The sequence below is a fragment of the Phasianus colchicus genome, chromosome 2 (assembly GCF_987193195.1).
Source record: "Phasianus colchicus chromosome 2, bPhaCol1.hap1.1, whole genome shotgun sequence".
Classification (NCBI taxonomy): domain Eukaryota; kingdom Metazoa; phylum Chordata; class Aves; order Galliformes; family Phasianidae; genus Phasianus; species Phasianus colchicus.
The window spans coordinates 79,418,883-79,434,514 of NC_143437.1; the positions used below are offsets into that span (position 1 = coordinate 79,418,883).

General features: G+C 38.8%; 1 protein-coding gene across 1 annotated transcript in view; it reads right to left on the reverse strand.

Moving 5' to 3' along the window:
* Positions 1 to 6,788: 6,788 nt before the first annotated feature.
* The window catches only part of LOC149919133 (uncharacterized), a 38,410-nt gene continuing 29,566 nt past the window's right edge, over positions 6,789 to 15,632 (reverse strand). The window contains exons 4-5 of the mRNA XM_090136143.1: positions 9,202 to 9,350; positions 6,789 to 6,915 (exon numbers count right to left, since the gene is read on the reverse strand). Coding sequence (XP_089992269.1) covers positions 6,789 to 6,915; positions 9,202 to 9,350 — 276 coding nt within the window. The remainder of the gene's footprint in view (positions 6,916 to 9,201; positions 9,351 to 15,632) is intronic.

Sequence of the window (15,632 nt, forward strand, 5' to 3'; positions counted from 1 at the left end):
CTCTCAGAGAGTGGTCAGGCACTGGAATGGCCTGCCCAGGGAGGTGGTGGAGTCGCCGTCCCTGGCAGTGTTCAAGAGGTGTCTGGATGAGGAGCTATGAAATATGGGTTAGTGGCTCATGGTATCAGTGTTGATGGGAGGATGATTGGACTAGATCTTGTAGGTCCTTTTCAATCTTGATTCTATGATTCTGAGAGAGGAGATGGTAGGCAGCAGTTTAGTTTTGGGTTAGGTGTTTGATGCCTGTGAAAGGGAACAGGGCACCCAGGCAGCTCCATGGGGAAAGCCCAGCCAGGGCTGTCTGCCTTCCTGGGACTGCTGCTTTGAAACTAAGAATTGCCCTGCAAATCTGTGCTATGCCCTGATGTACATTGTTGGAAAGAAAAACGACAAGGCTTGTAACTTGGAACCTGTTTCTGTCTGATATATGTGAAGGATTTTTTCTTTTAAAGAAAAAGGCCATTTACCTTTTCCATAAACTACAATGGAAAAATTGCACTCCAAGCCTATTTTTGTAGGATTTCTAAAACCACACTGCCATGCTTCATCTTGCAGAAATGATAATCCTTATGACAGCCCAATTCATAACAGCACATGAAGTTTTCTATCAGCCAGTTTTAGACAAAGAAGGAAAGTTGTTTTGGGAGAAACTCAGACATTAGGACCTTTTGCACTTTTCCACACTTCTTATTCAGAGGAAACTCATGTAAAACTGCAGTGCTCCTTTTCTTCAACTCCTGCTGACATATAATGTCAGTAATGTCAGAGCTTGTCTGAAATGACAAGGTAGTTTCTCATAACTTGCATTTCTTTAGCCTCTTGATATGTACAGTGCACACAGCAGCTCAGAAAGCAGAGCATTTGCCTTTCTCTAGTGAGGAGAGGCCAATTTTAGATCCAGGAGCCTTGATTGCTCTGGTACTGCATGGCATGCCCATCTTTTTAATGGTTGACAGATTGGTAAGGAACAAGTTCCATGGTGTTAATAGTTCTTCTGACAGTCTTTGCATGTCTTTTCTTGAGTGCTACAAAGATTATTTTCCTATATAAAGGTCCATTTTTGGCTACTCAAATAAAAATGAAAATTGACTCTGTTAAATCTTTTCATTTGTACATTAAGTTTCATAATTAAATTTATGTATATCAAGACGATGCACAATTTTATTTTATTTTATTTTAGAACAGACTAATTTTTCTATTTTTTTACTTAAAAACTTATGCATATGTGCAGGTTTTACCAATGTACATAAAGGGGATGAAGTACATTATTCTTAAAATGTTCGACTGTAGGAAGCAGATGTTGTGAACCCTTGGAATACATAGAAAATTCACAGACAGTCTTAGGCCCAGTTTGGTGTTTTGTGAGATTCAGAAGAACACAAACTATTGATTTGCAATACATAAAATTATCCGGCTACAGGGTATTATTGAAAACTGTATTTCTAGAGCCATGTATCAGAAAAACTTTCACCTTTTCATGCACGTGTTACTCCGTCAGCTAACACATGACAACAAAAATGAATTAGAATGTGATGTGAACTTTTTTTCTTTATTTAGGAAGATTATCTGTACTGCTATCTTGGAGATGCTTTTTGAAAAGAAGTAGACTGCCAATGTTTCAGCTCTTATTATCATGATTTAATAACAATAGGATAAGCAGAGGTGTCATTTTTAGATTAATAAATAGCATAGATAAGGGATACTAATTGTAGATAATTTAAAAAGGAAACCATTCATTTAGTGTGTCAGTAGGTGGTAAGGAAAATTGATTTTTATTTCTCTTCATACTTCATTAAGTACATGTTAGTTTCACTGGGGAGAGAGCTATTTCAGATTCCAGCAATTAAACCTATCTGAGCAACATCCATCAAGCCCTTCAGAGAGATTTACTGATAGGGAACACCTTCACTTGTGCTTCTCCTTCCACTCCTTGCTGAAACATAAGAACCTGAGCCCTGCCTGCCTGGTTGTCTTCTCAGTTGTCCACCAATGTTTCATTGCAGGAAATAGTGTGCTTGAACCAATTCTGACAGAAATTCACCCAAACATTCTCAAAAAATATTTCTCTAGTTATTTCCCTGTGTGATCTCTTGCACTGCGTGTGCCTTCTGGAAATTTTTCTTGCCCCATCTCCTGAATTTCCATTGTAAACCTTTTATGTTCAGTCCTTTCATCAGTCAACCCAGAGAGCAATTTATTCTCTTCCATTTTGCTGGAACCTTTGAAGTGTTTTGAAGACTGTTATTATGTTTTTGTTTAGATACCACTTCTTGAGAATAAGAACTTAATTTCTTACAGGGCAGCTGTCATGGTTTTATGTGTTTTGGTTTTCAGTATTCCACATCAAAACATCATGTACTGGAATTAAAGTGTTAATGCTCTAATTCTACATACCTATCCCTATTATGGAAGTCATGGGATCTGACCCTTTTGGGTGGGACGGTCTCTTACTGCCTTGCAGTGGATGCTGGAGGGTGCTTTCCTAGCAGTTCCAAGCTTTTCAGGCTTGACTCGGTCTCAGGAACTCTCTCTCTCCTATCTTATTTGATTTATTAGTCTCAATTTCAATTAGATTGTGTGCATTCCGATATCATAGTTAGTAAAATAAGTTTTCCTCCATAGATTGTTGCTGCTGTTTTTTTCCTCTCTTCCTTCCTTCCCATTTTGTGGGACCGGGGGGGGTGGAGGGGGGCAGGGGCCTACTGCCCCCTGTCACAGGCATAGATATTATGGATGGACTTGTTGCTTGGTGGATAAGGTCATCATTGGTACTATTAAAAAAATCATTAAAATCAGAAACCTTTTCTTTCTTTTCTTTTTTTATAATATTGTTCCATCTCAATATAGTGAGCTGGTTAAGGATCTCTTCAGTGCAACGACAATGTGATATGTAGGTATATAAATGTCTCCATGCACAGTAGTGAGATCCTGAAGTCAATAGGGGGAACTTGAAGAGAATGAATGGCTAGGCATCCTCCTCTCTCCTGAAAAACAAGACATTCCTGATCAGATCAAAATATCATTCAGTTTGGTCTTGGCCAGATCCTGCAAAGCAGCTATTGAGTATCTTTTCACAAAACGGAGTCTTGGATGTACTTTTCTCATCTACTTTCTATAATTCTTGTACTTCTAGCTTTAACTGTGAATATTTAAATGTGGGAGGAGTAGAAAGGATAGATAGCGACAGTCAGAGAAGATGGAGCAATGACAATTAGTTACACTTCTCTCCCCCCAGAAAAAAAGACCTGGTGCATCTAATAGGATATCATGCTTGGAAAGAGTTCAGTTAGAACAGATCCCAGTATAATTGTCTTTATAAGGTACTTAGTCATTTGTCTCAAACAATAGAAGACACAAGATTGTAATTAAGACTTCCAGTTCATGGCAAGAAAAAGTGCACACTATGATAGCAAGGCAAGTGGTTGATCTGTGCAGCACGTTCATATTGCGATGTTATCGTCTCAGATAGAATTTATTTTTCCCCTCTGAGCCTGTGAGCTGCTTTCTAATTGACTAGGAAATTAGGAACAGATGACAATTTTGGAGGAAAATCTGCTGTCAAATATATCTTAAAGAACAACATCAGCTTAGAAGAGGAAAGCATGTATGCATAAAGAGCTGCAGCTTGAGGTGTGACCACATAGCCAGTCAGTGACCCCTGGATCCCAGCCAATGACAAGTGAATCTGAAAGCATGGGCCATCATTGTTTCAAACCATTAAGTTCTTGGCATAGTCTTGTCACATCTTGTGATGTGGAGTCTGTGCAAGCAGGTGTGGGGTTACTGGCAGAGAGGGAAGGCACTGTATAACATATTTATTTCTACTTCCATCAAGACTGCCCTGAGCTGTCCTCTGGATTGTGAAAACAGAGCTTGGCCATGTCTCTTGGTAGTTAGGTGACAAGCAGCTGACACTGCACATGCAGAGAGTGGTGATACAGCCCAGGTGTCCTGGACAGACACATGAGAGACCTTGCACAGTGAAGGGTACTCCTCCATTACTTAATTCAGTCACACTTGCACCAGAGCTGAAGGTGACCTTGGCAAGGCATGTGTCTAGGCTGACACACTGTGAGGTGGGGGCTCAGGCAGTCTGGCCTCCCCCCAAGACCCTAAAGTCATGCTCTACCCAAGTTGTGCATGTTTTGTCTTTTATCTCCTGCAGGGAAGCAAGACTATTGACTATCTTAGCAAAGAAATCCTATGACTCAAGAAATCCTCAGAAAGCCAGAAATTTCTGTGAATACAGTAAATTTCCCATTTAGTTCATTAAAGGATTTTTCTGAGAAAGCAGTACCTTTCCTGGTACATATTAGAGTACAGTTCAGTTTGTCTGTTGAAGTTGTCAGGTATATCTACCAACCAGAAAGCTACAGCTTATTTTAAAATGAGGTTACTCCAAACTGTGGTTCTACATGAGAAAGCCATGCACTGAAGAAGTGTTTTAAAATGTCTTGCCCTATTCTTGATCTCTCATCCAGGATGCTCTTCCTGTTCACATCCCTGTGAATGCTCTTTCCAACTCTGCTTCTTGTGACTATACTGCAAACTGGATGTGGGGATTGATTTGGTCTTAAAAGAACCCTCCTCTTTTCTTTATTGACTGGCTTGCATTCAAGCAGCATAGACTCCCTGCATTTCATAGTGCAGCCACACTGGCAGCTATTCTGGCTCCACAGAAGAGCAGTGACAGCACACAATGTGGGAATGAGCTGTAGGGCATGAATATCTTGAAACATTGCAATGCTTCTTCTTGTGAAACTTCAGCTTAAGTCTTTCCTATTAAAGTCCCTCTTCTGGGCATAAACAAATTACACAGTCACAGGCACAAAAGCATATTCAAATGACACTCTTGTCTACCATTTTGGACACTTCCTGGATGATGATTGCTTTATGAGCTTGATTTATAACTATGGGAGCTGTTAGCTGAAAAGACAGATTATATCCTATACACTGACAAATGGGAAATATGCATTTCAGTCCTCACAAGCAGTGGAAGGAAACAAATTTGTAATGCTCTAAGTCCTGAAACAGTATAGAAAAGAAAGCTTTTTCTTTTCCTGGTATTGCTGGGATTATAACCCTTCATTTTCCTAGAGTTAAATGTTTTATTTTGCAACAAAAGGGAGCTTTCCAGTGCAATTCTGTTCAAAAAGAAGGTATCCAAATTGTGGTCTCTACAAGTAGTCATTTGCTAGGAGCTGAAGCTTCTGTCACAGTCATGCTTGGAGAACAGTTCACCTCCCTCTGGAACAGTCACTCAGGAGGGGACTCGCTTACCTGACCACAGGATGTTAGTAGTTGAGATGTTTAGGGGATCTGGGTGGGCAGATAGGACAAGTATCAGACCTGCACCTTTTAGTAGCAATCTCTGAAGACGGGAAAGGTATCTCAGAGTATCTAAAATTACACCTTCCTTTAGGCCACTGAATTCCATAGCAGCTTGTCAGTTAAATAACCTTACTATCTCAGTACATGGTTGATGGTACTGAGATAGTGTACTCTGATTTAAGTAGGAGCTCCAATGTCCATTTTGTAGACATATGTCCATATGTAGACAATAAGTAAGATTTTACTTCTTACTCTTTCTTTGAATTCCATTCTATTTGTCAAATCAAACAAACAAGTAATTGCTGTTGCTTAGAAGAAAAATCACATGGAAATCCTTTTCAGCAATCAGTAGTTCTACTGATAAACTGAGAAATCAGGCAATTATGGCAGTTCTGAGGATGCACAGATTTGGCAGTGGCTTTGTGTGTCTGAGCCTTAAATATTGACATCTGAGACTTTGGTGCTTACACAGGGTGCTAAACGAAACTCAGCTCTTATTTTGTGCAGCCAGCTGAAGTGAGAAATTAATAAAAAATGATTAAAACCAGTAAATGTTCATGTTCACATGAACACTTGTGATCTTACAACTGGATTCCTCTCAAAATCTTTCTGAACAAAACCTTTTTGCCTATGAATGAATGAAAAACTTCAAGGGGAAATCTCGTCTATTTCATTCAGTCAGTAGCTAGCTGCTGAAGAATATTTTATTTCAGGGTGTTCTAATGTTTCAGCCTTTCACCCAAACAAAGCGAAATCATCCAAACTTCAATTATCTAATTTTTTATGTGAGAACCATTTTGCCATACTTCTTCAGAGCAGATAAACCCTCCTGCACATGGCAGACTCCCCCTCCAACAGCTAACCAGGCAAGTATGAAATACTCAGTGTCCCGAGGAAATTAGGAAGTTTTTTTCAATTTGGTAAAAATAGTGTTCAATTATCATTTATATTGCTTTGTTCATCACTACTTACCTCAGAATGATTCAAGATTTATTTATTTTTTACAGGTGTAGCGCCTGGAAGGTATTTGAGTCAAAGCACTTATAACTTATTATTGTGAATGATGGAATCTAAATGAAATGTGTTTAAAACATGATGAAAAACCAGATGAATGGCCATAAATAGAATAATCAATGGTGACGTTTTTATGCTGGGTATTTCTTCTGTTTAAATTTGATGATTTTTTAAGCAGATAGAGTGTGTTATTTAGTTGCCTAAACACGTTATAGTCCCGTGCTTTAAATTAATGATACAGTTGCTTATATTTTGTTCAGACTGTGACAGGTGTTATCACATTAGGTGAAGTTTCTCTTCAGATCTAGATTTAAATTCCCCACACTACCTTGTTGGGAAGAAAAGAGCTACTGGCCTACTCATGAAAAGCTACTGGCAAAAGCAAAGAATGATGATTACTTTTCCCTTCCAGCATTGATCACTATTTCCAATAATGAGGTGCTCTATTTTATTGCTGTGAGAATTTTGAGATTCTCCTTATCCTCCTGTGCTTCTCGGCCTTCCTTCAATCTATCTATAGCCAGGAAGAATGTTTCTGGTTCTGAGGAGAAAAATCTTTTCAGATTCACCCTGCAAGTACATTATGGGGGAGCTCAAGTCTTCAGACACCCTAATCTGGCTGATATTTCAGGACAGGGTAGAAGCGAAAAAAGAGGGAAGAAATAAACCACTCCAGAGCAGAGGAAATTACCAGTGCAATACAGAATCACTTTGAGCTGGACAAATACATGTTCTTTTGATCTATATTGTTAGTATGCAGGCCTGAATAAAACAGATAGATTAATTGGAAAATAACTCATAGCCCATCCATAGGTAATGAACTGCTCATGAAATCTTTAAACAAGATACACTTGCAGATCAGATGACTTTTGTGTTTACCGAAGCTCTTCTGCTTCTGATTCAGAGATAAATGAATCTTGTTTGCAGTAAAATGACAGACCTCTCAAGCTGCCACACGGCTTTTAAGTAGAGTACAGATTTCAAAGGAAGTTAAATATCTACTATGAAGAAAACATCCTCTGCTTTCTGTGTCTTAAACAGAAATGGAAAAAAAGAAACAAGAAGTGTGTTTCAATAGCCAAGTACTGCACAGATCCAGCACACTTCTGCTATCTCCAAAGCAGCTGAGAGGGATCCATTTGCCATTAATCATTCATTTTCAGAAGTCCCAAATCCCAGCCAGTCCACAAACCATCATCTGCAAGCAGTGTTGGAGAGAAGTAAATACCCATTGTACCACTGGTCATGCCAAGGGCATAGTACCAACCAGTGTGGGATTTTCTTCTCATGCTGAGCCTGCTGTTAATGGGGGTACAGCAGGGAAAGAAATGAACTACCACAGACAGTGACAGAGTGATAGCATTTGTAAAGGCAGAACAGGCCATTAGCTCAGCATATATTACCAATATTTTAGGCAGCTATTCTTAGGTTGAAATTGGTAACTTGTGCCTGACAAAATACAGTTACAATGCCTCCTTAATTTCACAGTGACAGGAGTGCTGCCATTCCCTATTAAATTATTAGAGCTCTTAAAGTCTTATTTCTGGTGTAAATATTTCATGGAAAGTGAATCTTGATATTAGATTCCAACACTCATTTAAAAATTGCTGATTCTTTTGCTCTGCCAGCTGTGAAACCAACACATTGGACAATTGCTGGACACAGGTGAAAAGAGTTCATTAAAAATATTGAACCAATAATTCACTGACATTTCTTGCTGTATTCACCTAGCTCTATTAGTTCCTAAATCTCGAAGACCTTTTCAAACACGTGAAGCTGAGAAAATAAAATGAATCTGTTCTTATGGAGGCATTTGTCATTGAGGCAGATCAGCAAACCTGAAGTTAAAGAACAGACACTGGAAAATTGAGGACATAGCTGAAATAAGGTTAAAAACCATCATCATGAGAATTCATAGGCTGAACCAGTCCATAGCAGCTGGTCCCGCAGACCTTATACAACTCAGTTTGTCTAATCAGTGAACTGAAGCAATGATGATAGCCAGCGTGTTAGCAGTCTGAAACACAGAAATGCTGAACGTCAGAAGTAATTCTTTCCTGAATGCCATGTGAATGGCTTAAAAATTGTGTGGTATTTCAATATACTCACCAGTTACATAAAGGTCAGAAGAAAGTATGCTTAGGTAGCTATATATTAGCCAAGTGTTCTATGACCTTCAGGCTTCAACAGCTACTTCGAAAATAAATGATATAACCTGAAATGGTGAACATTTGGCCTATTGAATGATGAAGGGCAGATTTTCTATAGGTGTAAACAGGCCAGTGTCACTGATTATATTATGTGATCCATACATTTTGAGTCTCTTGTTCATTACAGCCTAAGTTGCACCTAGAAAAGCTATTTTTCATTCCAAAATCATATTATCTCTCATTATAAGAGTATGGAATATGTTAAATTCACGATCAGTATTGAAAGTTATGCTTACATGCATAAATAAAATACTTTTCCACCCAGTTCTTATCTCTACTTCTGCTCCTGCTTAGTACTTTTAGTCTTTTAAAGTGTGTGTGAAACAGGGTTCCAACTGTATCTGAAGAATTTGTACTAACATCTGCTTTTCAGGCAAAGGATCTTCCATTTAATATATGTAGGCTACCGCAAACATAATGCATCCTATTTATTTCCATGAAAAACAAAACAGTTACAAAGAGAAAAATATCACTATTTGATACAGCAAATTCTCAGCTACAAAACGCTATTTTTCAGCACAGTCACAACCATTAGCCATACATTTTCACCAGTGACGGACAAGAGCTGTGTGCTGCACTTGTAAATATTTGCACTAGCAGAGGTGACCCACTGTTGCTGTCACCACTGCTGAAATGAAACACCCACCGTCCCACTGTGCTCACTTCCACTGTTTTATCTTCATGAATGTCACTAGTTGCCATTTCTTCTGCATGGAGGAATCCAGCGACACACATTTGCTTCAGCCGCACTTCTGTGTCAGATGCCATGTTGTCGGACTGCCCCTCTGCTGCCATCTGTTGAACAGCAACAAAATGTAGTGGAATATTGGTGGGAAGGTTCAGCCTCTACTGCTGAACCACCAACATCCGCCTCTGACATTGTGGGCCAACACAATAAATAGGAGGCAGTACTTCCAGAGTACTCATATTTCTGGTGACTTTATCACTATTATTTTTCTATTCTAAGAACTGTTGATAATTATTTTTAGTAGTGTATGAATGGTTAATTGCCAACTTCTGACCTATAATAAAGTTACATGTTTTCATTCTAAGAAAAAATAGATATTCAAATCATGATAGGACTACTTCATGCACAAAGTATAGCATCGTTTAGAAAATATGCATTTTATGGAGCCCAGTGTTTCTGCTTTTACTAACAGAAAACATTAGCAATATATATCCATAGCTGTGCTCAGAATTTTTAGCACTGATTTGCTATTGTCCACATCGGCAAATAAGCAATTTTTCTTTAGTTCGTGGATGTTTCATTTAAAGGAGAAGCAGCAACAGACACCAGGTCTGTTTAAAGAATGAATGAGAAAAAAAAAAATAGCCTCTATTAGTGTGTGAAACTGTCATGTTGCTCTAGTAAGGCAAAAAATGCGTGCAAAAAATGAATGTGCACTTTCGATTTTTAAACTGGAGAAGAGAGGAAATAAGGTAAAGTTTCCATGGGGTAGGGCAATGATAATTTTGAGCAGGAGGCAAAACAAGTTAAGAAAAAGAGGAATAGTTGATCTTGAAACAAAAAACGGTACATGGAACTCTGTGATTAGAAATGGCAAGTGGTAGATTGCCCGACCAAACTTTTAAGTAGAAAATGAACAACAGTAGCAAGATAATAAACTGTAAAGAAACAGAATCTCTCTTCAACATCAGCCTGAATATGGAGACACAGACACAGGAGTGCTGATGACAGTCTCTCAGGAATGTCATCCAAAAGTCTTGTTTACATAACTTAGCGAGAACACTGTATTTCATTACAGTGGCATGAAGGGTCTATGTGAAGGGGACAGACACCTAGAGCAGTCCTTGCCTCTCTTCCTTCTTCACACTTTTGCCAAGATTACCTTGTAATCCAGTCCTCGAAACTTTGAGAAAACAGCGCAGATTTTCTTCTACCAGTAAGAGTCTTCCTCATGCAGTTAAGTATAATGTGAATCACAAAAAAAAATACACAGATGTTGCCTTCTTTTCAAAGCCAATAGAAAATTAATCTATTCCAGTTCTGTCAAATGGACAGTAAAAACAGGGGAAAAAAAAAGGCAATGGTGAGAGTTGAAAATGTGACAGAGTGTGAGACAGGACACAGCAGCCATCCCTGATCTCTGCTGCTCCTTGGCACCCCAGAACTTGCTGCTGCAGCTGTCTGGACTGCTGGTAAGTAGGAGATTTGGGAAATGTCATGTAAGCTCTTTCCTTGATGTGCATAAAGGCTCTCTTTACCTTTCTCTCAAAGGTTACATTTGATGAACTAGAATACCTTTCAGATAGCAGCGGCTATTTCTCAGCTCTTATTTTCTGTTGATTTTAATATCTCTTTTGAGGGTAAAGTATTACATTTCTACAAGAACTTAAGAAACTTTGCAATTGAGAAATGCCCATATAACATCATGCTCAGAATGTAGTTTTTGTCCTTTCTTTCAACTTTTTTCATTTGTCTGGGAGATCATCACACTGCCTCTTCAAAGAAGTAAATCCCTCTATTTGAGTGAGTCACTTTCAATTTATTCCAGGTTTACTCTGATGTGTATGAAAAATGGATTAAGTTACCTTAGACTCTGGGTTAGATCGATAGTTGTGAATTCATACTTGGAACTTCACGTTGTTAAGCTGATTTTTCTCTTGTAATATAGTCCCTTAACACATTTGATCAGCTTCTACAAATGGAGTTTGGAGAGCGTGTACATTTATGTGGAGCTACTTACACTTCAGAGTGGCGTGAAGAAGACAGGCCATATTTCAGCTATCCTTATACAAATATTTTAGTGTCTGAAGTGAGTTGTTCTTTAGGAAGTTCTATTTTTCTCATTGGCTATCAAGGAATAACAATATCACTTGATCATGTGGAGGTGTCTATATGGTCAACATCTACATTAGGCAGATGATCCTGTTTTGTTACCTAATCATAAGAGATATTCTGATACACTTTTCCGGTAATCTCAGTTGCACATAAGATAATGTGGATGCTCCACTTTGTCCCCAGTGCAGGAAGAAGCATCTGTGCCTGCAGAGATGTACCAAGGGGCAGCAGAGGCCCAACCTCTGCTTTGATGCTGGAAGGAGTATGAGGACATATGCTGACAGCATATCTCCAGAACTAGGCACACTCCTCCCTCCCTCTGTGCATCTTGGAAGATCTTCCCTAGAAAGGGATTTTGTTAAGGGGGAGCCCAGTAGCAAACCAGAGCCTATCAGTAGCCCAGTGAAGAGCAGAAATGATCTGAGACCCCTGTTCTATCATTCCATTCTTTCTTACATAAAAAATATACACAGATTTTTGGGAGGAATACACAACCCCATGACTGCATGCTTTCAGTTGAGCACCTTGTAGGTCTATTGTCCTCTTGCTCTGCTGACATGAGCCAGTGATCCTCTTGTGCTAATGTGACTTCTTTCAGACACTTTGATGAACTTGGTGTAGCTGGATGCCCAGACGTGAAGGAACCAAAGTTGTCTCCAGAGGTTTTATGGGTAGTTGTGCTAGAATCCGAATGTCTAAATTATCATTCAGTGCCTATATGTACATTATTGCCCTGAGAGACAGCAAACGCAATGCGGATAAGCAGTGCTCTTCGTGAAGGAGGAGATACTGGCTGGTAACTAAGAAAAGAAACTTCCAGAAAAGGAAAAATATACCAATAGTCTCCATATCAAACATGAGTTCAATTAGAAAACAAGTTGAAACACAGTATGTTGTTCAATAAAACAGGTACACTGTCATTATGAGAAGCCTTCTTTAGTTTGAGTAGACAGTAGTATGGTTTGTGTATGAGGAAAGGGAACACTGATACTACCTACCCATCCATCCAACGTTCGGTAAGTGGCAGGTTGTTTTGGTAATAAACACAAAATATTAATAAATGCATTTTAGAGGGCATTTTTTATATTCATTCATTTGTAAGCTTTTAATGGTTCAGCAAATGTAATCTGAAACACCTGGCTGAGGTATATTTAATATGATGTAGGGTATGAGCTCTGGAATAAATTTAATATAATCACCAAATACTGAATAAAGTGGTAAAATGATTCATTGGAGCAACAGGGAGTTGTATGGGAGATCTTATGTGGAAAATAAAATTATAAAATGTTAATGAAATAAGCATTTAAAGCTGGAGTTATAGTGTACAATTTATTCCATTATTAAAGTATTAAATTAGTTTTGTGCAATAAACCAGGATGAATGTAAGACTAATGATTATGAAGTGACAAGTGGGGAAAATAAATTAGTGTGTGCTGCTATGGTGTAAAATCAAATATAGCTGTATAGTTACAAAACCAAGAACTTCTCTGTAATGTGATGTATAACAAATGAACCAAAAGCATGGAAGTTGCATCTGTCACTGTGGCTATTTTAAAGATTTTTTTTTTCTGTGACAAATCACCATGAAAATAAAGTCTGAATATTTTTATGAAAAACATCTAGAAAATTTTCCAAATAATTTTAATACAAATGCTATAGGAATACTGTTTCATTTCTATTGCTATGAAGAGATGTTAGGTAGAAGTGATCTTGAATCAAGACTTTCCATTTGAACTGTACTGAATTAGAACACTTTGAAATGGCTGAATTCTGTTTTCAGAGAATCACAGAATCAGAGAATCACAGAAATCACAGTTTGAAGGGACCCACAAGGACCACTGAGTCCAGCTACTGTTTCCACACTGCATCACCTAAAATCAAACCCATGTGTCTGAGAGTGTTGTTCAAACACTCCTTGAACTCTGGCAGCTCGGGGCTGTGCCCACTGCCCTGTTCCATGCCCACCACCCCCTGGTTCAGAAACTTTCCCTGATATCCAACATTTTTTTACTTTGAATCAGAAATTTATTTCAATGATGAAAAGAATTTCTGAAAAAATCCCAAATAGAACTAATAAAATCATTTTTTAAAGCGGAGAGATGTGCTTAAATGTAATGTAAGCTTGCTGCAGTTGTAGCTTCTCCTGCTGCGTCAGCTCACAGCCCTCTGATCTTGCCTGTTGCTTTCTCTTAGCAAAAAGACAGTGGTGAGAAAATACAGCAGAGTTGTCAGCATGAAGCTTTTGTTATTCATCAATGATAATTGTTTCCTGATCAAAATGCTAACTTGATAAGATTGAAGAATAATTGTCAAATACTTCATGGTAGGTAGGAAATGGAGCAGCAAATAAATCTCTGCACTATAGAGAGTAGAGTAGAACAGCTTTAGGAGCAGGGAAGGGAATAAGAAAGTAGGGGGTGCGTGGGCAGTGGTTGTGTTGTGATGTGTTTTGTGCATTCATCCTCCCAAATTCTGGGCATGAGCCACATCACCCCAACCTCATCATTTACACTGGTTCTTCTCAGTTCGAATGAACTCAGTTTTGAGACTTCCTAAACTGGCTTCCAGACAGAAAGAGGCTTTGAGTCTCTGGAGACTTCAGACTGAAACACTTGAGAGCAAGGGTCAAGTCTTGCCAGTACAGCTGAAACTTTACGTACAGCAGAAAACACAACAGAAAATAAAAAGAGAGGAAAAAAAAAGCCTGAAAAACAGGAGTGAAGGAAAAAAGGGAGAAAGAAGTGAAAAATATCTAATAATAATAAAATGAAAGACTTAGGGTAATAAGTTAGGACAAACATTGATAACCAGGAGTGTAACAAAGAACATGATAAAATGTAAGAGAAATAAGAGTGACCAGAAATGAAAGGAAACAAAATAATTTAGAATTTAATTACACAAAGTTCTTATTTCTATCTTAAATCTTTCCATAGAAAGAAAAGCACTTATAAATGGTGTCATAGCCATCATCACCATCATCATAAAAAAACAATAAAATTAAGTATTTATTAAAACTCCTTTCTCAGGACCGCTATATGGTTATGAAGAGAAATAGAGAAAAAGACCAAGAAAAGTGGAACATAAAAAAAGAGGATACTAAAAGAAGAAAGGAAAAGGAAGTAAAAGGAACATACACACAGCTTTAAGATGGAAGCACTCTATTTAATTTATTCAGATTCATTCCTGCCCGTGATTTAGGTGTTGTCATGAAGTGACTTCTTACAAGCAAGAACTCTTACATCCAGGGGGTTTTCTGTAAAATTCACATCCACAAGCAAAAATATACTGTCAAATCTATGTTTTCATTTAAACAAACAAACAAAACCCCACCCTTCTCAGTGCCTTACGCGTGGAGCTAACATGGACTCAAGAGACTGCCAAAGTAGAGTTGCCTTGCTATTCTTGCAAAGTAGCCTTATAACTACTTCTCAAGAACTTAAGTTGCCCACATGATCTTGGCAGCCAGTTTTCAACCCACCTCACCATCTATATGGTGATACGGATATTACCTTTACCATTACCTTTCCAGGGATGGAGGTGAGGCTGACTGAACTGTAGTTTCTTGGATTATCCTTCTTGCCCTTTTTGAAGACTGGAATGACATTGGCTATCCTCCAGTCTTCAGGCACCTCTCCCATTCTCCAAGACCTCTCAAAGATGATAGAGAGCAGTTCAGCAATCAATTCTGCCAGCTCCCTCAGCACACGTGGAAGGGAAGAATTAGGAAGAAGCTATTTTCTCAGAGGGTGATGAGGCACTGAAATATGTTGCCCAGTGAAGCTGTAGGTGCCCCATCCCTGGAAGTGTTCAAGGCCAGGTTGGATGGGGCTTTGAGTAACCTGGTGTAGTGGGAGGTTCCTCTGACAATCAGAGGGAACTAGTTGATCTTTCATAGAATCATGTAATCATTTAATGACTTGAGTTGGAAGAGACCTTAGGTCCTCTAGTTTCAGCCCCCATGCCTCAGGCAGGGCTCTACCCACCAGCTCAGACGCCCAGGGCCACATTCAATATGGCCCTGAGCACCTCCAGAAATGGGGCATCCACAACATTTTTGGGAAGCTTGTGCTGGCACCTCTCCATCAACTGAGTAAAGAATTTCTTCCCAGCATCTAACTAACTTAAACGTTCCTTCTTTTGGTTTAGTTTCCCTTTGTCCTGACACTTTTGGACTATGTAAAAAGTCAATCCCCCTCTTGCCTGTAAGCCCCCTTTAAGTACCAGAAGGCCACAATGAGGTCTCCCCAGAGCCTTCTCTTCTCCAAGCTAAGCAA